Source organism: Podarcis gaigeae (genome assembly GCF_964106915.1).
Source record: "Podarcis gaigeae genome assembly, chromosome: 2".
Classification (NCBI taxonomy): Eukaryota; Metazoa; Chordata; class Lepidosauria; order Squamata; family Lacertidae; genus Podarcis; species Podarcis gaigeae.
Window position 1 is genome coordinate 49,392,563 of NC_139679.1, and position 25,914 is coordinate 49,418,476.

At 41.4% G+C, this 25,914-nt stretch overlaps 1 protein-coding gene across 3 annotated transcripts in view; it reads left to right on the forward strand.

Moving 5' to 3' along the window:
- The window catches only part of WWC1 (WW and C2 domain containing 1), an 82,107-nt gene that overhangs the window by 38,089 nt on the left and 18,104 nt on the right, over positions 1 to 25,914 (forward strand). For all 3 annotated transcript variants that reach the window (XR_014559345.1, XR_014559346.1, XM_083718852.1), the window contains exons 3-11: positions 6,622 to 6,825; positions 8,031 to 8,107; positions 10,098 to 10,177; positions 11,208 to 11,337; positions 12,750 to 12,896; positions 13,153 to 13,226; positions 16,120 to 16,362; positions 21,520 to 21,609; positions 23,099 to 23,634. Coding sequence is in view for 1 of the 3 variants with exons in the window: in XM_083718852.1 (XP_083574978.1) it covers positions 6,622 to 6,825; positions 8,031 to 8,107; positions 10,098 to 10,177; positions 11,208 to 11,337; positions 12,750 to 12,896; positions 13,153 to 13,226; positions 16,120 to 16,362; positions 21,520 to 21,609; positions 23,099 to 23,634 (1,581 nt within the window). In the remaining 2 variants the exon portion in view is untranslated. The remainder of the gene's footprint in view (positions 1 to 6,621; positions 6,826 to 8,030; positions 8,108 to 10,097; positions 10,178 to 11,207; positions 11,338 to 12,749; positions 12,897 to 13,152; positions 13,227 to 16,119; positions 16,363 to 21,519; positions 21,610 to 23,098; positions 23,635 to 25,914) is intronic.

A 25,914-nucleotide genomic window follows, 5' to 3' on the forward strand; every position in this document is an offset into this window, starting at 1 on the left:
AGTGCTGCCAGGGAGATTGCCCCCTGGTCCATTTTTCTGGGGGGGCACACCACCCTCCCCAAGCCTGCCGTGCACCACTTTGCAAGTTTGGGATCTGATCAAAGCAGTTTGGAGCTGGAGTCACTCTGTTGGCAGTGAGGGCTGGACTGGTATACGGTGGGCTCCATTTGCCCTCCATTACCTGTCCCTCCTAGTGTACGTGCGTGCACCCTGAGTGCGATGAAAACATGCTATGCCGCTATGTTTGTTACTACCAATAACATGCATGCATGTACTTACTAGTATCATTATTTTATTTATATCTTGTCCCAGGATGGAACAATAAATGCAAAGATAAACCAATAATATAAATAAAACAGAAATAAATTATAGAATCAGAGGGTCTAAATGAAGGCTTCAATAGACACTATCCTTGTCTGATGAATAAAGATCCATGTTTTGGTTTATTATTTGTAACATCCCAGCTCTCCCCACTGATCCTTGTGAAAAGTTGGTGCACACCCTCCTGAGTGGCTTCTGCAGCATCAGATGCTTTATTGATTAACTATCCCACTACTTTCAGTTTCCTTTGATGGTCTCCATATAACAGCTTTTGACTGTTTCAGCTGATTGGACAGCCATCCTTTACATAAATGGGCCAACATGAAAACTCATATTGCACCTGTCTAGGGGTTGAAAAAATGCTCTGTTTCATTCTGGAGTACATCTCAACAGGTGCCTGGTCATTGTGCAGTTAGATACCTGCTGCAGTAGAGTGGCTTAGATTCTGAACTATGAACCATAAATCCCTGGTTCAAGTCTTATTTCAGCTGTAAAAAGGTGGCCTTAGAAAAGCTACTTTTTGTTTAACCTCAGTTCTGTATCTGTAGTATATGGTGTTTGAAGCACTTTAGGCTGGTAGAAAGCTCAGTTCTTTAGCTGTCTACTCAAAACAAAACAAAAAAAATTCCTTCCAGTAGCACCTTAAAGACCAACTAAGTCAGTTCTTGGTATGAGCTTTCGTGTGCATGCACACTTCTTCAGATACGACATGCACATGAAAGCTCATACCAAGAACTGACTTAGTTGGTCTTTAAGGTGCTACTGGAAGGAATTTTTTTTGTTTTGACTATGGCAGACCAACACGGCTACCTATCTGTTACTCAAAACAAGTCCCACTGAGTTCAGTAGATGTTAAGTCTCAGTTAAATTGCCATACGATTACAGTCAAAACCACTGTGAAAATGCTAGCTGCTGCTAGTTAAATATAAATCTGTAAAGCTTAGACAGAAAAATTAAACAGTTGGAAAACCAGAATCAGATTTCAATTGAAAGGAAAAAAAGTTAGTGTTGCCCCACCCCAAAATGTATCTGTAATCCGTTTTGCTGCTAAGATCTACTTTATGTCATGTTATGGAAGTGATAAATTGAAATTTTATTAGTGATACATTGAAAATTTTAAAGTTTTAAATTTAGTTAAGTGAACATAATACATGCATATTATAAATAAGAAGCCTGGTTTTAAAAATGTTTTTCTGGCACAGATTCCTTTCATTCTGTTAGACAGACCTTTCACTGGCAGAAAATTGTGGTTTATATGGTGCTATCTAAAGCAAAGATAATAAAATGGAACTAAGAACCTAGAATATTCGCCTCCTGACTACATTATTAATGAACGTTCTCACGAAGTATTTTTCCCAGGGCTTCATTTTGAGGATATGGGAAGAAGCAAAAATTACTATCTCTTGGCATTTGTCTCTGACGCAAGCAACTGGGTTGTTCTTCAGACTCAAAATAATCTGAGCTTTCTTAAATACAGTACTGTATTTAAGAAAGCTCAGATTATTTGTATTTGGCATTTTGGTTTAAAAGACTTGTGAGTGCCCCAGTGGGCCATCCTTCTATAGCTGCTGGACTGAATAAAAGCCAGTGCCTGAGTACTTGCCGAAGATGATAATTTATTTGTTTTTTGAAGTTTAAGGAATACTATAAGCCGTTTTTTTTCGGATGGAACTGACAGCTCTTCTTTTTTGCTGCTGCTGCTGCTCCTCCTCCTCCACTGCTCTTTATGAGGGGTGTGCTCCCCCCACCCCCTCTTTCAAAAGAAAGGAAGGCTCAGTGGCTTCCTCTGGCTAAGAGAGAGCTTTGGAGAATGACTGTCTCCCATGAAAGGAAACTCCTCCTTCCTCCTTTATCCTCTGCAGCACCCACAGCAACGTGTAAACATTGGGCTGCCTGACATGTCTTTTCTGCTTATTGCCTGGTGTGGTATGGGCTAGCTGTATCCTCCATCCACTTCTTTGAAGTTTTGGGGTTAACATTTAGTGGTTTCAGGCTGAGAGCTGCCACACCCACCCCACCTACTCCTATTTGGTTTTTTGGCTGCTTCTGCGGTCTTTACCGTGACTGTTTCTGTTACAGGGGTTGTCTCTTCAGTTAGGAGCATTTTATTTTTCTTTCAGGCAATATATACTCAGTGGTATCTGGGAAGAGGGTTTTTTTTTTTACTCTTCTCCTCACCAAACTACAATAATTACACTGTGACATTTTTATTTGTTATTTTAGCAGGTAGTATCAGCCTGAGTATTTGAGTTCATTTTGAGTTTACACTTGCTGAGTTTGCAGTTATTTTTTTACACTTGCTTATTTTGAAATTAGTTTTTATCCTATATTTTGTTGCCCAGTTTTCTCTTTGCCTCAGTCTTTTCTTAGTACACTTAGAAAATTTGACAGTGAATGGTGGAATCTTACGGCTTTTTCCTCCGCAACTCCCCCCCCCCAAAAAAAAAAATCAAGAAAGCTTGTCAGAGGTGCAGAAAAACAAGGAAAAAAATTTCCCCATTGGAGCTATCCTGTTGCTCCTTCCTCACCCACCCCATCAAGGAAACGGGGATAGGGAAAAGATAGGAACAATAGATTATCCCAATCCCATTACTCCTTCCTTCCCCCATGAAGGAAGCTTTCCTGGTTGCTTGGGGTGGGAGAAAGGAAGAGGCACCACAATCACCCTGTTAGAGATCTCTCTTTGTTAGTTCCTTCCCCGCACCCCAATAAAGAAATATTTCTGTCTTTCTGGGTGTGCAGGAAATGAGGGGCAGCAGGATAGGTCCATTCGCTATTTGTGAGCACTTGCTTTGTCCCAGGAGGGGGCTTTTTCCATATGTGTGTTCCACATGTTTGCACTCACAAGTGTGCCACAGAAGAATAGATTTCTGCTGAGAAAGATGGAGAAATGCATTCCTTCGCTTTGTGTGCATGTGTGTGAGAGATGTATTTATGGATTGTGGGAGAGGAAGTGGAGCAGCCACCTTGCAAATGCTCCTTAGAAAACGACAGCATCAATGTTTGTGGGGGGAAATCCACAGTGTGTTTTCCATCATTTAGGACCAGCCAGTAGAGCATGAGACTCTTAATCTCAGGGTCATGAGTTTGAGTCCCACATTGGACAAAAGAGTTCTGATGACCCTCATGGTTCCTTCCAGCTAAGTTCTGTGATTCCCTAAGTACATGCCTCGCTGTGGCAACCATTTTGTTTTGGGACCCTCATAGCACATAGACACCCAAAACAACGCTAACACTGATATATTAGAGTATTAGATTTAATTAATAAGTTGGTAAATATTATAAGGAAGGAAAAGATTGTAGTATTTGCATTCTGTTTATGGTTTCTGTCATTAATGTTATCTGTTCATTTGTCTACCAAATGCTTCCTGTTTGGAGTCGTAACACTTGCCACTGCTTTTTCTTGTTCTGACATAGGTTGAGATTGGATGCTGAGCTTTTCAGTAAGAACTACCGTATTTTCACTCCATAAGACACACTTTTTTCCTCTTAAAATCTAAGGGGAAATGTCTGTGTGTCTTATGGAGAGAATGTGTGGTCCCTGGGGCTGGGGGGGGGGGGAACCCGGGCTTCCCCCGCCAGCCCCACAAGATCTGGGAGCAGCTCCCTGAGGCTGGGGGGAGAAAACTCGGGCTTCCACCTCCAGCCCTGACAAGCTCCTGAGCAGCTCTGGGGTAGCCAGTGAAGCCTCCACAGGGCAGCGGAATTAAGGCTCCCCGCTGCCTTGCAGAGGCTTTGCGGGCTCCCCCAGAAGCCAGAACAGCTAGGGAGAGTGCTGCGCAGCGCTCCCTCTAGCTGTTTTAGTTTCTGCCTTAGTGGTGCAAAGCCTCCGCAGGGCAGCGGGGAGCCTTCATCCCGCTGCCCTGTGGAGGCTTCGCGCGGCTATCCCTGGCTTTTGCGGGAGGTGCTGCGCTCTGTCCCTTTCCCCACCCCCCGCAAAAGCTCCCAAGAGCCACTCTCCCTTTAAAGAGCCATGCAGAGTGTGTGTGTGGCTCTTGGGGAAAAGCCCCCAAGAGCCGCACACACTCCACACGGCTCGTGAAAGGGAGTGCTGAGCAGAGCCTGGGATGCATACAGGCTCTGCTCAGCGCTCCCTTTAAATAATTTTTTTTTTCCTTGAATTCCCTCCCAAAAAAGTAGGTGCGCCTTATGGTCAGGTGTGCCTTATGGAGCGAAGAATACGGTACTTGGTTCCTCATTCAGAAATTGAGACAAGTCAGCCAGGGATTATTTACTTCTGTCTTTCTCTTCAGTGTTCTCTTTCCCCGTCCCCGTCCCCTTCCCCAAACTGTCCGTAGCAAAACCATTAATGTTAGAAATGTGAGGCAATCCTGGGGTACAGACTGCCAGGGGTTTATACTTGATTATTTACCAAATAAGGTTGAGAAGCTCTGGAAGAAGTCAAGTAAGAGGTCCTTGAAAAGGACTAGATTAGAAGTTACAAACTCAGGTTTAAGTGTGTAAAGCGGGAAGATGAGGATTGGGCCCATTTGTTGAAGTGTTGTTCACACCTTTGCATCTCTGTGTTTAATAGCATTAACCCGCTGGCATGAACACAGTGTATTCCAGTCAAAATGAGTTGTGCCTGCTTATAGCCATCATACCAGCAGCCTCCAGATGCTGATAAAATTAAATGTTTTGGCTTGTGTCAGTGGCAGGTGACTTTCTGGATCATAGATCATTAAGCACTAAAGAAAACCTTCTGGTTTGCTTGGATCCCTTTAACGGCTGCGTTGCCACAACAGTTTTTACTAAATATTTAAAGGAACGCCTAAATTATGCAGATTAGATTCCTTTGGTATCCTGCAGCCCCTCCATATTAATTATTCATTATGTGGTAACTAGGCATCCTCACTCAAGCATGATTAGTTCAGACAGCCTGAAGCGTTTAACGCTGGCTGAAGAACTGAAACGCCTGTTCCTGGTTTCCAAACAAAAACCTGCAGCAGAACTGAGCGAAACACAAGACTTTTCTTTTTCTCAACACTTGATCAGTAACACAAATTCAAATTATTTGCAATCTCTCATATATTGGTGGCATGGGGCACTTTGCTTACATGACACCCAGGAGCTTCTGTGAATCTCACATGGGGAATAACTAACATTACAAGCCAATTCAATTATTTACCACGGTCTTGGCTGCATTATGTAAAGGTTGTTCTTGTTTCCCTGCCTTTGTCTGTTTCCTGCCAAGTAAAAGCATGAGTAGGCCTAAAAAGAGTTGGCATATGCTGTGTGGTATTCAACTAAGTTTTACAAGGGCATACCCACCAACATTTCTCCACTGAAAATAGGGATGTCCTGTTCAACAACAGCAACAATTTTATTATTTATACCCTGCCCAGCTGACTAGGTCGCACCAGCCACTCTTGGCGACTTCCAACATATATAAAAACACAATTAAACATTAGCAAACTTCCCTGTACAGGACTGCCTTCAGATGTCTTCTAAAGGTTGTAATTTACTTACCTCCTTGGCTTGGGGGTCTCATAACTCCATATCCGCCAACATTTCTCTGATGAAAATAGGGATTTCCTCAGAAAAAGCGGGACATTCCAGGATCAAATTAGAAACCGAGAAAGCTTATGTAAATTCAGGACTGTTCCTGGAAAATAGGGACACTTGGAGGGTCTGAGAGGGTAGATACATCAAAACCTCGGAACGTGACTTTCAATGGATCTATTCTGAGTGAAATTTAGTTGAATACCACCTTATGTATCTGTACTGAAGGAACAGGGAAATCGAAATTTCCTTTGTGTCATTTTAGTAAATCCTAAATTGAGATTTGGGAATCACTAACATACTTCATATATGAGTGATGGGAGAGAAGGTCCCTGGAAAGCTTAGTATCAGTAATTTGAAAAATTTTGAGAACAAATTGCATAGGGAGTGATCAGAGAAAGAAGCAAACAGTAAACTTAACTGGTCAAATGCAAGATGTGTTGTGTACAGTGCACAATATCTGTCTTGGCTGTTTAGTTTGCCCACTGGTATGTTCAATATTGTTACCAGTTTCCATGGGAGTAACAATACTGTGTTAACAGAAACAAATCTGAAAGGAAATGCTTCATTTATGCTAAACTGTCCTGGTCTCCTGACAGGGATAAAAAAGCTTCTACAGATCTCTGTTTTTAAGGAAGGTGTGTGGTATATAAACAATTGCATGCCTTTAGTGGGCAAGTTGGCAGTGTCAGAAATGAGAAATGGTGGAAACTTACATTCTAGGCTAGATTTGCCTGTGTTTATTTGTTTTAAGTTATCTCTGCCCTTTTTTAATAAAGGTGTTCACTTTTTTCAAAGAAACTACCCAGATAGAGGATCCTCGAGTGCAATGGCGGCGGGAGCAGGAGCACATGCTGAAGGACTACCTTGTACTGGCACAAGAAGCACTGACTGCTCAGAAGGAGATCTACCAGGTCAAGCAACAAAGGCTTGAACTAGCACAGCAAGAATACCAACAACTTCATGATGTCTGGGAGCACAAGCTGGGATCTCAGACTAGTTGTGAGTTCTTGGTTAGATTTTTGTTCTTTATCCTACTTCTGCTAGTATGTCATGGGGCTTGGCATCTACAGTGGTACCTCGAGTTGCAAACACCTCAGGTTACAGACTCCGCTAACCCAGAAGTAGTACCTCAGGTTAAGAACTTTGCCCCAGGATGAGAATTGCGTGGCAGCAGCGGGAGGCCCCATTAGCTAAAGTGGTACCTCAGGTTAAGAACGGTTTCAGGTTAAGAACGGATCTCCAGAATGAATTAAGTTCGTAACCCAAGGTACCACTGTAATCCTGTCTTACAACCTCCTGTCCCTTGCACCATAGGATCAGTCTGTTGAAAACAAACCTATCTACTTTAAGCTATACACTAAAAACATTTCATGATCATTGGTGCCTGTAGCCTTTTAAATTTTTTGCATAGCTGAGCTATATTTTGGAATTTTCCGTCTTGCCTTTTGAAGGTTAAGATTTGGAACTGTCTGAAGATATGGGCTACAATCCACAATAACTATCCATGAGAAAAAGAACTTCATAAAAACCTGGAGGTTTTCCTTGCAGCAGCTCCCACTGCCAAGAATTGAGCTGCTGTTCTGTTTTTAAAAGTGACTTTTGAAAGTGCTGGATAGTGCAGACAAATTTCAAAAGAAGAATAAGTTGTGCATTATTTCCCTTATTCAAGCGCAAATAACATTAGGTAATATGCATAAACTACCACACATAGTGTCTACATGCATGTATATATAAAAATGCTACTTGTGTCACTGCTGTTCCAGATAAATACTATATGACATTAATGTATAGAAATAAGTTTGATTAGTAGAATCTGTCACACTGACTTTTGTCAGTAGGAAAGGTTTTACTTTAAATACTGACATTCTAAAAACAGAAAACACCTTTAAAATGGAAAGTTAGGATGGGAAGAGCAAGCTGTTACTTCTCGAATCTTGACGTTACATTTTGAGACAAGCTTTCAATTGAAATCACTGCAGATTCCCTTGTTTCCATTTTCTAATACTTTTTGTCCCTCTAACCCTTCTTTTTCCAGAAACTGCTAGATAGCCAACCCAATTTTTTGTGTTTACAGCCATTTATTATTATTATTATTAACTCAAATGCTTACAAGGGAAATATTGTGATTTATTCATATACATTTCTGTTCCTTCTTTGGTGTGCTTTTAATATTTGTTTTGTTTGTTTGTTTCCTTTTCTTGTAGTAGTTTCCAGTTCCTCATCTAGCTCAAAATATGATCCAGAAATTCTTAAAGCGGAAATTGCTACCACAAAATCTAGGGTAAGAGGGGAAAGTGGTGTTTTTAATTCCTTGTAATATAATAACCTGAAATTTCCAATGCTCCAAAGCAGGGGTCCTAAACTTTTTAAACATGGGATCAGTTCCCTGTCCCTCAGACACTGCTGGGGGCCTGACTATAGTTTTTTAAAAATATGAACAAATTCCTATGCACACTGCACATATTTTATTTGTGGGGAAAACAATACAATATTTAAAACGAAGAACGATTTTAATCAACACAAACCTATGAGTATTTCAATGGGAAGTATGGGCCTGCTTTTGGCTAATGAGATGGTCAGTATCGCTAATGCTCGTCCCTACAACCCAGCCTACACATGGATCTCCCTCATTCCCATGGCCCAGTCTGCATGCAGGCCTTCCATGCCCCCATCCCCACAACCCAGCTTATACACGTCTCCCTAACTCCCTTCCCCACGACCCAGCCTAATCATGTGCTTCCCTAACCCAGAACCCATGACCCAGCCTGGACCGTGTCTCCTTTAGCCCCATCCTCATGACCCAACTTGCCACGTGCCTCCCTAGCCCCCATCCACATGCCCCCCAGCTTACACGCCTGTCCTCGAACCCCAAATCCCCATGCACCAGCCTGCCCGTGTCTCCCTACCCCTGATCCCCACAGCCTGCCTGTGTGTTGCCCATCCCCACGACTCACTGCGGCCTTTTGCAAAAGTAGCCTCTCCTCGTGCACTTTCTTGGGACAACCACGGCCCCTGACCTGCACCGACCTGAAGGGCAGTGGGAGCCGAGGAGCACGCACCAGAGGGTCAGCAATTGGGAGAGCAAAATTACCCAGAAGGATGCGGCTGGCAAGCAATCCTGCGCACACTTCGCCAACTAGGCCGCTGCCACTGCGTGGCCCCTTCCGCAACTGTGCCTGACAAGCCCGCTCACCAGCAAGGTTCTGGATCTCTGTCTGCCAAGCCCGCTCACCACAAGGTCCTGAGTCTCCCGCGTGGCTCCTGCTCGCCTTCCTCGGGCAAGCCACGCACCCCTCCGAGCAAGTTTCAGACTGGCTGGGTGAGAGGGAGGGACCTGGAGAGACAGAAAGAGGCAGCTCTTCCTCTGGGAGGAAGGGGGGGGGGGAAGCATGATGGATGGTGAGCCAAACATGCAGCTGAGGCCAGCGAGCTTTCCTCCAGGTTTCCATCCTAGAGCAACTCCGGGGATCTTACTCTTCACAACCCTTGGTGGGCCGGATTCAGGACCCTGGTGGACCGGATGTGGCCCGTGGGCTGTAGTTTGAGGACCCCTGCTCCAAAGCATGGCTTGGTGAGAATGTGCTGGTGGTTGTGCTACTTACTGAGCAGGGCTAAGCCATGGTTTGGTGATGTATGAACCAGGCTAATGCACAGTGCCCATTACAAAATAACAACAACAACATTTTTATTGATTACATATATCACATACATGCATCCAAGAGAAGAGTCAGCAAACTAGAAACAAATTTGAACCAAATCAAAACAAGAAGTGAATGAAAGGAAGGCAAAGTGCAAAACAAATACCTTTGATTCATGGCCATAATCCTACAATTTGTTGTTGTTGTTTAGTCGTGTCCGACTCTTTGTGACCCCATGGACCAGAGCACGCCAGGCACTCCTGTCTTCCACTGCCTCCCACAGTTTGGTCAAACTCATGTTTGTAGCTTCGAGAACAATCCTACAATTTAGTTTTCCTCAATTTATAATTGCATTTACAAAAACATTAATAACTGTTTTCTTCCAACCTTAAAAGATGGTAAAACCATAACAATTGATAGTAGAGAGATTGTTCCATATACGCTATCTATTCATTTAATGTTTTTCAAAGGTTTGCAGCACTTACTTGGTTTACCTCACTTGGTATTAAATTAAACTCATTTTCTGTGAAAGCCGAGAAATGTTTTAGGGGTTTTAAAGTAAAGTTCTGAATAAAGTAGTGGAAAATATTTGTTAAAGTCACAAAATACTTTGCTCTGTTCACATTTCAACAGGTTAATAAACTGAAGAGAGAAGTTGCCCACATGAGACAGGAACTACAGTATAAGGAAATTGGTTTTCAAACGTTGAAGAAGTAAGTTAATTATCTTCACCTGCTACCATTTTTATTTTATATCTAGTTGGGTAGTGTAATGATTTGACTTAGTCTGAACCTGGGCTTGTGATTTTTGCTCTCTCCAGACTCCCCACGAGCTTGTAACCAAGATTTATCCTATAGTTTGCCATTCATGGTTTAATTTGATACTTTCCCTTTTCTTCCTTTATGAAAACAGACGTAAGTTAACTTCCCCAGGGAGGTTCAGCTGGTGCCTTCATTACACACCTTTAGGCTCCAGGCAAAAATGTTCCTTTTTAACCAGGCCTTTGGTTGATCTTATTGACATCCAACACCCTTTTAGAATGTGGCTTTTTGGGGGGGGCGTTATTGGGTTATTGCTTTTGGATTGATTTTACATGTTGTGGTCTTGTTGTGAACCACCCTGAGACCTCGGGGTATAGGGCTGTGTATAAGTTGAAAGTTGAATAAATAAATAATAAACATTAACTTATTCTTCAGCCAAAAGGCTTCCAGAGCGGTTTACAAATATCAGTAATAACACAGCCGCTGCCGTTTCTGTAATCTTAAATTCAAATTTTTCATTAAGTTGGAGACAGATAATAAATCCCATTGGTGGGGATTTTGAGCAGGGTACAGCACCAGTAGCTAAAAAAAAACCACTTTTTAACCCCCACCCCCTGAAACAAGATTCATAAAGCAAAGTCCCTTGTCTTTGGGAGCCAGTGTGGTGTAGTGGTTAAGAGTGGTAGTCTCATAATCTGGGGAACCGGGTTCGCGTCTCCGCTCCTCCACATGCAGCTGCTGGGTGACCTTGGGCTAGTCACACTTCTTTGAAGTCTCTCAGCCTCACTCACCTCACAGAGTGTTAGTTGTGGGGGAGGAAGGGAAAGGAGAATGTTAGCCACTTTGAGACTCCTGAAGGGGGGTGAAAGGCGGGATATCAAATCCAAACTCCTCCTCCTCCTCTTCTTCTTCTTTAGAGCTAACTAGTCTTGTTTTTCCTCGTAATAACTGTTTCTCTTCTATTTTTTACATCATCTTGAAGAATTGATATGAAAATGGCTGATACCCAAGGTGGATATAAACTTGATGAGGCACAAGCTATCTTAAGTGAAATGAAAGCTATTAAGAAGGCCATCACTTCAGGAGAGAAAGAAAAACAAGATCTCATTATGGTATGAAATTGACTGGGTGAACTCCTCTGCTAGGCAGATCTCAAACTACCATTACAGCGACTCTGTTTCCATAACTACAAAAACAGAAATGCTTGTATGCTACTGACACATCAACTTAAATTATCAGTACAAGATCATTGTTTAAAAATCAAGGCAATCTCTTTACACTAGACTTTCTGTCTCTCCTACCCCCACCTCTGTAAGTATGTTTTAATGCATGGGTAGGCAAACTAAGGCCCGGGGGCCAGATCCGGCCCAATCGCCTTCTAAATCTGGCCTGCGGACGATCCAGGAATCAGTGTATTTTTACATGAATAGAATGTGTGCTTTTATTTAAAATGCATATCTGGGTTATTTGTGAGGCATAGGAATTCGTTCATTATTATTATTTTTTGAAAATAGAGTCCAGCCCCCCACAAGGTCTGAGGGACAGTGCACTGGCCCCCTGCTGAAAAAGTTTGCTGACCCCTGATTTAATGTGATGTGTAACTGGGCCTATGCCTTTTTACATTATCCTGATTTATACATAATCCTAATCATTGTTTATTAATATATGATTTATTAAACATTGAGTTAGCATTACATGTGAACCCAGTTCAATAGCTTACTTGTGTTTTATTAACTATATTCAAAATGTTGCTCATTCAACAAGATTTGTAGTTAGTCTATAAACCTTAAAGGTAAAGGTAAAGGTACCCCTGCCCGTACGGGCCAGTCTTGACAGACTCTGGAGTTGTGCGCCCATCTCACTTAAGAGGCCAGGGGCCAACGCTGTCCGGAGACACTTCTGGGTCACGTGGCCAGCGTGACAAAGCTGCATCTGGCGAGCCAGAGCTGCACACGGAAACACCGTTTACCTTCCCGCTGGTAAGCGGTCCCTATTTATCTACTTGCACCCGGAGGTGCTTTCGAACTGCTAGGTTGGCAGGCGCTGGGACCGAGCAGCGGGAGCGCACCCCGCCGCAGGGATTCGAACCGCCGACCTTTCAATCGGCAAGTCCTATAAATGCGTCCCCTATAAACCTTAGAGAACCTTAACTATTGCTTTGTGTTGGGTGTGAATCCAAATCTCCTCCTTAATCATGGTTAAGAAGCCATCACCACCCAAAAGCTAAAGAACCATGAGTGAAGAGCGCCAAAAATTTCAAACTGTTGTCAAGGCTCAGCAACTTTTGCTGGTGCTTTTAGCTATTCTGTGACATAATAAACCAGGTAGTCTTCTGCCAGACACTTCAGTTCATTAATAGTTAATGTTAACCATGGTTTAGAGAGAGTTATTGGTGAACCAGACCATCAGTTGATAAGGGACTGATACCCCCTCACAATGTCAATTCAGTCTTAAATTTCTCCTTCAAAGCACCAGGGCAGCACTGAGGCAATAATAAGATGACTTTGATTTTTTCTTGTTCCAGAACCTTGCCAGATTGACAGCTAATTTTGTGACAGACAGAGGATCACATTCAGACTTGTGGGCCAGCAATATATCCTTGGAAGACTCCAGTTTCCCATTGTCTAAGCAGTATCTCGATGCTGGTTCCCAAACTGATGTTTCTGGAAATGTATGTAAAATCTAAAATACTGTGTGAGCTTCTCTTAGTCTTGTATCCAATCTTAGCTATTAAATAATGTTTTGTGGTGACCTAGTGTTTGAACCACTGCTTTGTAAAATTTTATGGAAAAGATTTATAGCATATGTGTTATTTCATAATCTTTGGATACATATGTTGAGCTTTGGCTCTGACTCATGTCAACATGCTTAATCTACAAAGGGGAAAATGTGTCAACACCCTTTAACTTTACTATTTGCTTCTTTAGTTTATTGTGAACACGAATAATCAATTGGCTGAGAAGGTGAGACTGCGCCTCCAATATGAAGATGCTAAGCGAAAGTAAGTGGACCTTCCCCTACTGCTATTGACAATAAGCACTTAAATCAATAGTGCAGACAAACAGACGTTTTTTAAGAAGACAAGTATGTTTAAACAGTACACATTTAGAATGTAACATGAGGATGAATTTGTTTCTTTACAGACAGACTTCTGTCAAATATTTCTCAGAGGACTTTTCCTTTTCATGTGGAACTAATGTGCTTTTGGATCAGAATAAGTGATGATCCTATAAACTTTTATTACAGTTGTTTAAAACTTTTTATATAGTGTTCGGTTGTCAAAGACTGATTACTAGTTTTAACTCTCATTTTGGCAGCTTAATGTGAAGGTACAAACCATTGCCACTGTTGGTTTTATTCTAGAGCTAGGGAACATCTTGCAGCCAAATTTGAGATACTGCAAGAACCTAAAAACAGTTCTAGATTTCATGAAATGCTCATTCCGTTCCCACTATGAGAATCGAGCAAACAAGACCTATAGTTCAGTAATAAGCTAAAGATTATAAATAAGTCAGTAGGTATTGCAAGCAACCCATGGTCAGTTTTTCTGAAGCTGCCTCAGGCTTACACCAGTGTGCAATCACTTCCTGGTTCGTTTTCTCCTCCTCGGTTGCTATGCATAGCATCTGAGAAAAAGAGCCCTTTTCTTCCCTCTTTCCTTTGTCTAGAGCAGGGGTTGTCAACCTGGTCCCTACCACCCACTAGTGGGCGTTTCAGGATTCTAGGTGGGCAGTAGGGGGTTCTACGGCACAAGCTGAATGCTCCTTCCATGAAGCACTGGTGGGGGGTAAGGAATTTTTACCATCAAGAAAGATGCATTAGTGGGCAGTAGGTATAAAAAGGTTGACTACCCCTGGTCTAGAGAAAGACTCAGAGCCTGTTGAAGGATTGTGTCTCTTTGGAAGAAAGATAATGCAAATGGGGGTTAGTCTGAATTAATGTGCCCAAGTTGTTCCTTTAAATTCTTTGGTGACTTTAGTCCTATTCAGGGGATAGCAAAACATGAATAATAAGGTATTGGATTCCTGTTATTAGGTAGTCTGTATTGCCAGAATAGACAACTGTTTTGGTACAGTACCAAAGGTATGCCCATGGGTATGTCCTGAAAGCACATGAGGCCCCCACTTGCTGAAGCTAAGCATGTCTGGGTTCGGTCAGTACTTGGGTAAGTCATCACTCAGAAATTGCACACGTCGCCTTGGGTTCAATGATAGAAGAAAGGCAGGGCATGTATCTATATATGAAAATAAATAAATAAATAATAACACAGTGAGGTTGCTGTGCCTGTCATAATGACCATACGTATAAAAATGGCATTTAAAACTTTCATTTATTCTTTAGAGAAATATTTATATACCACTTTTTGATCCCCAAAGTTGTCCTCAAGGGTCTCAAAGTTGGCTTGCATTATTAAAATTAAACAAAGGTATAGAACCACAGAGCATTAAAAAAAACCAAGCCAACAGGACATGCTTAACACTATTCTAAAACAAGGGACTTTGTGAGGGCATTTTCTCAGTTTTGTTTCCACAAAAAACGTACTCCTGCTTCAGATACCATGTTCCTCTTCAATTAAATCCCAGTTACTTTTAAAATAAATTTCTTATTCATTACTAGAGTATGAATTCAGGTTAAGACTCCTGAGATGTGCATCCATTTTTAAATTTATTTATTTATTTATGGAATGTCATGTTACATCTGTAGTGGATTCAGATAAGGCTTGGTCCCACTGAAATGTTTGGTTAAGCTAAAGCACTGTTTGCTTTCCTTTTCTGATGATGTCAGATTCCCATATTTCATTAATTAGAGTAAAAACGGTTGAGAACCAATATTGTTCAGCTTCAAGTCATTGGTCTAAATCTAGGAAATCAGACTCTGCCTATCGCTCTCTCTGAGCTTCAATTCCCAATCCTTTAAATTGTAGTAACAATGTAATAAGAATAAGAATGAAAATAGCAAGGATTGGCATAATGCAAATGATAAAGAACCTTGCATATGAAAGTGTGCAATGTGATTTTTATTTAAGCAAATTTAAGTAAAAGACTGAACTGTCTTTTCCTCCATTTGTTATGAGCCACAGGAACAAAAATTGATTTGGTGCCTGACATCCTACAATCCCCACTGACAAAATTTCCTGGTAATGCTGATATGAGTGTTACAAGGTATTAATGATTAAGCTAAAATTCCCTATCAGTAAATGCTGAACAGGTGGAATCATGGCTTTCTTTCAAGTGAAAATTGCAAAGTGAAAATTAGAGAGAGAGAATGATGCCAGATTTATAAGATGGCTTGTTTACTTTCATAAGCACTACTATGTAGGATGCATAGAATGCTGTTTTATTTTTGTAGGTAGAAAGCATTCCACCTTAAGAACAAATCTGACCTCTTACCATATCCATGCTGATATTTGACAGAAGTTATCAAATTACAGTTGAGCAATCCTCTTAGAACACACTCTTTATAAATTCACAGTGGAATTCACAGATTAGGAACTAATGCCAATGCTAATTCATCAGTGGAGCACAATGTTGGGCTTAACCAGGCAGCTGAACATTAAAATGGCTGCAAAGAAGTCTTCAGTGCAGCTTGAATGGATTTCTATTAATTATAGAATTTAAATTAATTAAGCAGCAACTTCCCTGCTATGGGAACAAGCTCAATCACTTCTTCTTTAAAAAAATAAGTGTCCTGAAATAATGGGTTCTGTGCTTTGACACGCCATCTTATGTCACTAGATTAGGACACAATTTATATACAATTGGTGAGATCACATAAATTGTGGTGTTCAGTACTGCTCTAGTTGAATATGCAAGAGAGCCCAACAGGAAGGTGTTTTGAGATTGCTGGAACATATGTGCCATATGCAAACTTAATTGTTTTCCTTCGTCCTATAGAATAGCAAATTTGAAAATACAGTTGGCTAAATTGGATAGTGAGGCCTGGCCTGGTGTGCTGGATTCTGAACGAGACCGATTAATGTTAATCAATGAGAAGGAGGAACTTCTAAAGGAAATGAGGTTCATTAGCCCTAGGAAGTGGACTCAGGGTGAAGTGGAAAGACTGGAGATGGAAAGAAAACGTCTAGAAGAAGATCTTCAGACTGCAAGAGATACGCAAAGCAAAGCTTTAACAGAAAGGTACATTTAACATATTTACTTTGTTAAATAGTAAAAATTGATTATTTTCTTCTGTTCTTGTGGACTAGAAAACTCATTACAGACACTTGCATCTAATAAAACTCTTACAGGTGCTTGCATCTGAGTGTAATTTAATTGCATTTGTTACAGTCTTTTGTTTTGTTTACTTTATCTATACTTATAATAAAAATGTAAGAACGTCATCGCACTGCAATTCACTTAGCCACAGGCAGGTGATGTTGCAAACTACAGTGTGTTAACATCCCTGGGTGGGCTGCTGGACCATTGAATCAGCTTCAGAGGGCAGTAGCGGATGATGCAGGCAAGCTGCAGAGGATGAGTCATGAAAGGCTGGGGCAACTCCTCAACAGTTGTCCTGCTCTGCGGTTGCCACTGGCCGCCTTGCTGAAGACACCCTTTAAGCCTTCTTCCATGAGTGGGACTGTTGCTGAGAAGGTGTCCTGGCCTCTCATGACTCTTCCTCCACAACTTGCCTAGGCTCTTTGCTGCCGCCTTGCGACTCCTCACAGGAGAAGGTCTAACGAGAATGGAGGCTTCCTCTGTGACTCACCTGCATCAATTAACTGCCACTTTTGGTCTCCTTTCTGTGGCGTTTTTCTTGTTGGGTTGACTATTCATCTCACTTGGTTGTGAGCTAGAGGTTCCCCACCCCTGGCCTATGTGAACCTTCAGGCAGGACCTGAGTGCAGGACCTGAGTGCTGGTTCCCAACAACTGGTATTCAAAGGCCTCTGGCAGTGGAAGTATTTCCATAATGGCTAGTATCCAGTGATAGCCTTCTCTTCCATGCGTTTGTCTTAACCTCCTTTTTAAAGTTGCCTAAGTTGGTGGCCAATACAGTATCATTTGACAGAAAATTCCACAGTTTAATTATGTGTGGTGTGAATAAGTTCTGTTTGTCTGTTCCAGGTTTTCTTGTATTTGACTTCTTCGTATGATCCCAAGTTCTAATATTACAAGAGAGTGAGAATACTAAAACCTGGGGTTTACCAGCCAAAATCTTGGTTCTGGTCTCTAGTCACTTAAGATATCAGTTGACATAAGTGACATTCTTCCTGACATTTGTTTCAACCTTGGAATGAACAGGCATGAGGTGGCAAAAAGTGTCATCTCATGGTGTGAATCTCTATAAAGTTGATGTGTTCAGCTGCTGCATTCAACATCAGTATCCCCAATAAACACGGAAATTGATATGGAAATGGGGCTTTCTTGTGCTATCTTACTTGGATTCAGGCAGAAGCAAGGCTCACATCTCCAAAGAAACATTAGAATTGTAGCTATATTTAAACTCAAATGTTTCTTTTAAATGTTATCCCCATAGGAACTAAAGTTTTGAGAGGGATGCAAGCACATAAAAGCTGCCACTTTTCACACTCTGTCTCCCGTAATTCATTTGGTTAGTAAAAGATTTATATTTGGTGACTGGATCTTATGAGACTACATCACCATTTCAGCTGTAGATTAAGCCCCATTGGGAAGGTGCAGTAGTAACAGGGTGAAAAGCCTCTCTGTAATTGCCATTCTTGGTGTGTGGGTGGATAGTACTTTGAGTCTGCAATGATGTTTCTGACAGTCAGGCTTTTCTCGCTAAAAATGACTTGAACATGCTGTCCTTTATCTTATTTTATTTTTTGTGCATGATTTTATAGGCTTCTTTTTGTGCATAACTAACAGCCATCCCACACAAATGAACTAAAAACATGTTTGTGGGGTTTAAAACCTCCTGATATCTGAAAAATTCCAGAATCCTAAGTGCATGTGATATTTATTCATCTCCTGCTGCCCTCCAGCTATTCGAATGCTCTCTAGATGAGAAAGAGGGACACACACAACTCTTTTTCTAAAAATACCACTTGATGCTTATTGAGGTGGTCTGCTTAGTTACAGACGGCCATTTTCTCAAACATTCTGCTACACGCATCTTCCATTGGGACTATTTAATACATTTGGGTGAGGTGTGTACTGTGCTCCATGTTTTACTCCCCTTAATTTTTAAAAAGTCATTAATATTTTTCCTGTTATTCTTCCTTCCAATGTACCTTTTCTTATAGGGCAACTGCTGAATTGATTGATAGCTGAAGGTTGGGGAACTTTGTTCCCACTCAGGCTGCTTTAATAGATAGCGTTCAAAAAGAACATGAGCAATCTCTGATTGAATCTATCCTGAATAGTTCTACAGATCTCAGGGCCTTTTTAAAAGTCAAACTTTTAAAAAAATAAAAATTCCAACAACTGTTCTTACATTAGTAGAATGTTGTGTGGGTGGTACAGCTACCTCCCAAAATTGAAGAGCCCACTAAAGGCTTTGAGTGGATTCTGAATTATCTTCTAGGGACCAACAAACTCCTATAGCAGGTTCATCCTGCTTAATGGTTTTATTTACAATTAAGCAGTATCCAGAAATTAAGGTTTTCTAGCAAGCTTCATGCTTCCTTTTACGGGAGGGGAAGGCTGTTCCAAGGTATTTGTGTGGTGATAGGCTTTCCTCTGGTTCTGCATCAACAATAGAAACTGTCATAGAAGCAATAGGGTAGTTTCTTCTAGATACTATAGAGCTGCACTGTACGACCAGTCTCTGCTGCAACTCTTTAGTGGGATGTATTCCTATCCCAACAGTGACTTGCAGTAGCCCCTTGTTGTGGAGGGAACTGTGAGAGTGAAGAAGGCTAGAGTCCTTTACAGTCCCCGTGTTTCTTGAAAAGAGGTAGGGGAAAGAACCAACTAATGGGCAACTGGATACAGTAGAATATAAAGTAGAATGTGTTTAAATAGGTGGATGGGAAAGGGAAGGAACTCAGATAGGGGTACAATTTTAGTCAGTGTGTAAGAAACATGTTAAGCTCCTGCTTTCTGTTCTCGGTCTTCTCTCAGTGGGGAAAGGTCATGGCTCATTGACCTATGCTTTGCATGCAAGAGGTCCAGGGTTAATCCTGAGCCATCTGCAAGTAGGGCAGTGAATGTCCCCTGACTGAAACCTTGGATGGCTGCTGCCAGTCAGTGCAGACAGTGTTAGAATTCCTGCTCTGTGATTGCAGTAATGGGATTTTTGTCTATCACATGACGGTGTATGTTTTGACTCCACAGATTGGGAAGTGATGGAGACAGGATGTTGCTGTGTTCCGTGAAGTGGGACTATTGTCCTTTGTTTTTTCTCTTTGCTGTCTGATGCTAGAGAGAGAGGGAGACATGTTGCAGTGCTCTGTGTGTGTTTATATATAAATAAAGTAGATTAGCCAAAATGCTGAGTTGCTGAGGTCTGTTACACAAGCTGCGAAGACTCCGCGGATCCCTAAGTGTGCCGATGTCTTTTGGCATCAGTCGCTGTGATGTTCAGGCAGTTGAAAGCTTTTGAAGCTCCTGAACCAGGAGGGAGGAAACATGCCAGTCGGGCATGTGTCTCTGCCATTGTCCTACTCGAGAGTAGGACAAGCTCCTGATAACCAGTACTATACTGAGCTAGCTGGACCAATGGTCTGACTCAATATAAAGCAGCTTCCAGTGTTCCAGGTTGCTTCTCCCTTCATCTCGATAATCTCCTGAGTCTCTTACTTCTTTGTTCTCTCTTCAGTCTTTCCACTCTTGTAAGAATTTGTTCCACCTCTGACTTAATCTCCTCAACCCACACCATTATGGCAGCTCCTAACAGCCAAAAAAGGGATATGTTCTAGATAAATAGTGGTGGGGTATATTATAAAGAGTTTCAGATGCACTTGTGGTCCTGCACTGCTAGTAGTTTGGCTGTTTTCCCATGGGAACTACTGGTAAATGTATGCCCCTTGAATCCTCTAAAAGTCGTGGGGAGTTCTGAGGAACAGTCTTGTCACTGTGAAACAAGTGCTTGTCATTGTGGGCTGGCTGCCATTGTGAAACAAGACCTCAAGTCTGGGTTCTTTTAATGTTTTTAGCATGAACAGGTCCTTGTAAGAACTGAGTGTGCAACAGCAAGGTTCTACATTTTTACACTCACTTAATGCTGGAGCATTCTCTGCTCCTCACCCCTGCTTCTGGCAAGCTCAAATCTCAAGGTGACCCTTGTTCTCCTTTCTGTCGTATAATAGAGATAAATACAACATGGCTTTAATGTACCTTAGATGTGACAGGTTTTAACGTTCATTCACAATTGAAAAAACTTATTTTTTCTTAGATTTTTGAAATTGTCTCATCTATTCTCACATCTCCAAGAAATATTGTTAAGTGTTCTCTTTAAAACAACTCTTGTATTCAGCCTGTTCACATAAGGAAGTGAGAGACAATCCTCCTGAAACACCTTACATATTTTTGGGTCCCTGCCAGGAAACACTAATCTTGCTTATGTAACAGATCTTTTTTTTTCTTCCTGAATAGTTTGCATACCTTTTGCAAAGACGAATAATGTAGAGAAGGTCAGGTGCCTTCTGTACGCAAAACTAACATGGCTGGTGATACTTTTTATTTTTCCAAACTGCCTTAAAGTTCTCTACAACCAACAAATCTTAAACTGCACCTGGAAGTGTGAAGCCAGAAGTGCAAGATGTGTCTGAAGTGCAAGATGCCGAAGAATTGTGAATTTCAGAAATTAAAAATAGTAATAAAGGAATAGTTATATAGATAGGAAGTTTCTTCAGGTGACACCCATTATTCCTATTCTGATGTATTTGACGTAACATTTATTGAGTTACACTATACTTGCTTTTAAAATGTTATGTAGCAAGAAGCTTTTGATGTGAAGTTGAATGTGAATATTAAGAACAAAATGCTGCTTTAACAAAATGCTGCTATAGAAGAAGAAGAGTTTGGATTTGATATCCCTCCTTTCACTCCCTTTAAGGAGTCTCAAAGCGGCTAACATTCTCCTTTCCCTTCCTCCCCCACAACAAACACTCTGTGAGGTGAGTGGGGCTGAGAGACTTCAGAAAAGTGTGACTGGCCCAAGGTCACCCAGCAGTTGCATGTGGAGGAGCAGAGACTCGAACCGGGTTCCCCAGATTACCAGACTACCACTCTTAACCACTACACCACACTGGCTCTCTATAGACAGGGCTTTGGAGATGACACCCTGCCCATCTTCAGGGCATTTCATTGGAAGGGCTTACTATGGCTCCTTAATAGGATAATGCTTTGAGTTGCATTTTAAGCTGGTTTTTTTTCCTGTTTGCAGATTGAAATTAAATAGTAAAAGAAACCAGTTGGTCCGAGAACTAGAGGAAACAACGCGATTAATGGCAATGTTGCACATCCAGCTGAAAAAGTAAGTTTTGCACAGGCTTCTTAGACATACTTCACATGAATATCGGCTGTATACTCCTACAATTCTGTCTTATGGGAAACATGTTTCCAAAACTGGTTTGAAAACGGACTTGCTGCCAATCATAAAACAGCACCACTTCTTTGTACCATCTGCTGCTGTGTTAACTTTGGGATTGAAATAGTGTTGCAAAATGGTGTTTTCAAACATTGTTCTTTACTTGAAATACAAGTACTGTAAAACATAAAGAAGAGTCCTGATGAATTGTTACTGTGATTCACCTAGCTCAGTCTCCTTTTCCCATCAATGGCCCACTGCTGGGCTTGCAAATCTCACAAGCAGGGCATGAATGAAACACACCTCTTATTTTTTTAAAACCCTTAGTGACTGGTATTCAGCGGCATATAGACTTTTACCATAGAGGGTCCATTTACCCATCATTACTAATAGCCATTGATAGTTCCGTTAATCTGTCTGACCCCCTTTAAAGCTATTGAAAGTAGTGATCACTATACCCTGAACTGTCAGTTCCATAGATTATTTGTGTATTGTGTGGAAAAATCCTTTCTCTGTTTGATCTTCCTTAAGTGACCTTGCACTGCAGTATTAGGAAAAGGAGAAAAAACATCAACCGGTTTCCCCATTGTCTTGAACCCACCCAAAATTATAAAGCCCTGAACATTAGCATGAGCATATGCTTTTTGCTTTGGTGCAGAAAAGCTGCATTTGGTTTGCAATATATGTCTCAACCCCATGACAACCCAGTGACTATTATAAGGAGGTGCAACTGGAGATGCAAGGTGCTGATGTGTGGCTATGGGGCACAATACAGCAACATGTGTCCTCCTGTACAATTTAGATATCAACACAATATGGGGCTAGGATCTTATTGCATGCACCTAGCAGGTACTGTTATACAAAATGCATCTGTATTTATTTCATTTACTTCAAATATTTCTGTCTTGCTTTTTGATTGCATTTAGGCTGTTTTTTTAAAAGCAGTTGATAATAGGAAGCAGTTGATAATTGTTTTTAAATAATTTTTTTCTCATTTTAAATATTATTCAAACAAAATGAAGCATCAACACACACACACACACAGAGAGAGAGAGAGAGAGAGAGAGAGAGAGAGAGAGAGAGAGTGAGTTTGAGATATCATATATATTCATTGGAACAAGATGGGTTTTTGCATGACAATGGAAGGTCATCAAGAAGTGGGAATCTGATGGATTTCCCAGCACACAAAGTTCCGGAGTCTGTTTAATTAAGACTTAAGCATTTGTTGTCGCTTCGCTCAATTTATGTCCTGCTCAAGGTAATGTCTCTCCTTATCCTGCACAACAACCCCATTAGTGGCTTAGACTTACAAACTGTGGTTGGGTGGGAATTTGAACCTAGGTCTCCCTGGTACTAGTTAGGACACTCCAGCTGCTATGCCACACTCTTCGTTGCACCTTTCATCTCAGATATATTGTTCTCTCTTTTTTTGCAGCCTGTCATCTAGCATGCTTTCCCTGTCTTCTGGCAGCAGTCCTGGCTCTCTTGCATCCAGCAGGGGCTCTCTGGTCACCTCAAGCCAGGATTCTTCAACCTCAGCCAGCTTTACTGATCTGTACAATGAACAGTTTGAGCAGCTGGACTCTGACTACCAGAGCAAAATGGACATGTTGCTTCTGGAGAAAGCCACTGGTTTTCGGCCTTCAGGCTGCATCACTACTATCCATGAGAATGAGGTGGTGAAAACTCAGAAAACTGACGTTGCTAACCGTTTTCAGGCCCTGAGATCCTTATCTGGGACCCCAAAATCATTGACTTCTTTGTCTCCAAGGTCATCTCTCTCTTCTCCCTCTCCACCTTGTTCACCACTAGTGATGGACCCATTCTTCACAGGCGATACCTTCACGGGTCAAATGGATTTTGAAGATACTGAAATAAACAGTGGTCTTTCTGAACTTAGTCTAAACACTGCAAGTGGCAGGAAGTACAGAGTGGAAGAATCTAAGACTGGGGTCAAACATCTAGACCAAGGTAGAGTGACTATTGGCCACCTCCTCACATTGAGCCAAATTATTTTTCCCCTTTTAAAACTGATTTCATTTAACAATACTTTTAAAAATAAAACAACCTGTAAAGCAAGGAACAAATGTAAAAATAAAAAAACTTTTTAGATATACTAACCATCATATGTGGAGACATTAGTGGAGGTGAAATTTTGTTATTAATGTCCAGAAAGAAGATACATTTAATGTATTTGGTATCCATAAGCAAGTGTCTATTCATTCAGCAGATCTCTCTCCCTCCCTCCCCCATCCCCCGCTCACACACAAATAGCTCTGTGACTGAAACTACAATATGTTCTTGAAAGTGGGAGAGGAGTTGGTCAAACATAAAAGCAACAACCTTTGCTTTTGGCACAACTGTTTCTAATTGAAAGAGAAATAACACTGCAACTTAGTTATTTCTTTCTTTTATGGAAATGTTTTATATACTGCTTTCCATTTAGCACAACAAAACGGTACACAGTTTATGAGTTCAAAGGATTCTAAAATCTTAATCAAGCAGCAGCATCAAATCTGTATGTAGACTCCACACTCTAGGCGGATTCAGACAACCATCCTGTTGTCAGTGACTCTTTTTAAAGTAGCGTGGCATTAGGATTGCTGCTTGTATAACAACAACTATTATTATTATTATTATTATTATTATTATTATATCCACCCATCTGGCTGGGTTTCTCCAGCCACTCTGGGTGGCTCACAGCACATATCAGAAAATACTAAAATATCAAACATTAAAAATTTCTTGATACAGGGCTGCCTTCAGATGTCTTATAAAAGTCAGATAGTTGTTTATTTCCTTGACATCTGAAGGGAGAGTGTTTCACAGGGAGGGTGCCACAACCAAGAAGGCCCTCTGCCTGTTTCCCTGTAACCTTGCTTCTCGCAGTGAAGGAACCAGCAGAAGTCCAGTGTCTGGGCTGAATTATGGGGGTGAAGACGCTCCTTCAGGTATACTGGGCCAAGGCCGTTTAGGGCTTTAAAGGTCAGCACCAACACGTTGAATTGTGCTCAGAAATGCACTGGGAGCCAATAAAGATCCTTTAGGACCAATGTTATATGGTCCCGGTGGCTACTCCTAGTCACCAGTCTAGCTGCCGCATTCTGGATTAGTTGTAGTTTCTGGGTCACCTTCAAAGGTAGCCCCATGTAGTCCAAGCAGGAGATAACCAGAGCATGCACCACTCTGGTGAGTCAGTCTGCTGGAAGGTGGGGTCTTAGCCGGCATACCAGGTAGAGTTGATAGACAGCTGCCCTGGACATAAGAATTGACCTGAGCCTCCATGGACAGCTTTGAGTCCAAAATGACTCACAAAATGATGTCAAAGAGTCCACAACAAGATGGCCACAGAGCTTTTATTTTGTGAGCTTGCTGAACGACTGGCATGTTGGAACTCTTTAGGTATTGCACAGTCCACCTACCCTATAGACTTACTTGCTAATCTGTGAAAGAGCACCAAGTAGAATTTCAGTTAGTATCTCTAAGGTTTTGTTGTGTTAAGTAAGCAACATATTAATGGGTCACATAACCCTGATCAAGGAAAGATACTGGAATGGTGTTTGCCTTTAACACGGTGCCCTGAGCTTTTTCCTTCTCTTTTGAGCAATGGCCACATTTGTAGTATGAAATGGTTATTATTCCCATTAGATCTTGCTAGTAATTAGTCTTAACCTTTCTTGGCTCCTTGAGAATGGCTGCGGCTGTTAAAGTGAAAGCTATAAGGCGCTAAGCAGATTAAGTGATTTGGGGTTGTTATTCAGTCAGCAGACATAATAATCACCACAGGTAGTTTATTTCAGGGCAGTAATGAGGAAAGCATCCACTCCCTGGGTTCTGCTCACACAGCTTAGAGTAGCGCAAAAGCTGCATGATTGAGTTACCGCCTGGCCTCCTGGGATCATGTGTCCTCACATGTTCTTGTAAGTAGAACTAAATAGCATATTCCCCAAATCTCCAACACCCCTTCTTTAGTGTTTTTTTTCCCAAAGCCTTTTCTGCTCCCCAATTTCAGTATCTTTTATCTAGTTTAATTAACTTGAAGAATGGAATTTGTGCAGTTAAAAACTATCATCCAGATTTTTAAAAATAATAATGAAGTAGGGCTTTAAGGGGGGGGGGCAGGAGATAGAATGAACCTGCATTGGGAAAATATTTAATTAGAATAATTTCTGTCACACTTACTGGATTTTCTTGAGAAGCCACAAAGGTTGCATTCTTAAAAGACTGCAAATCTGTAGGTCCCATGTAGAG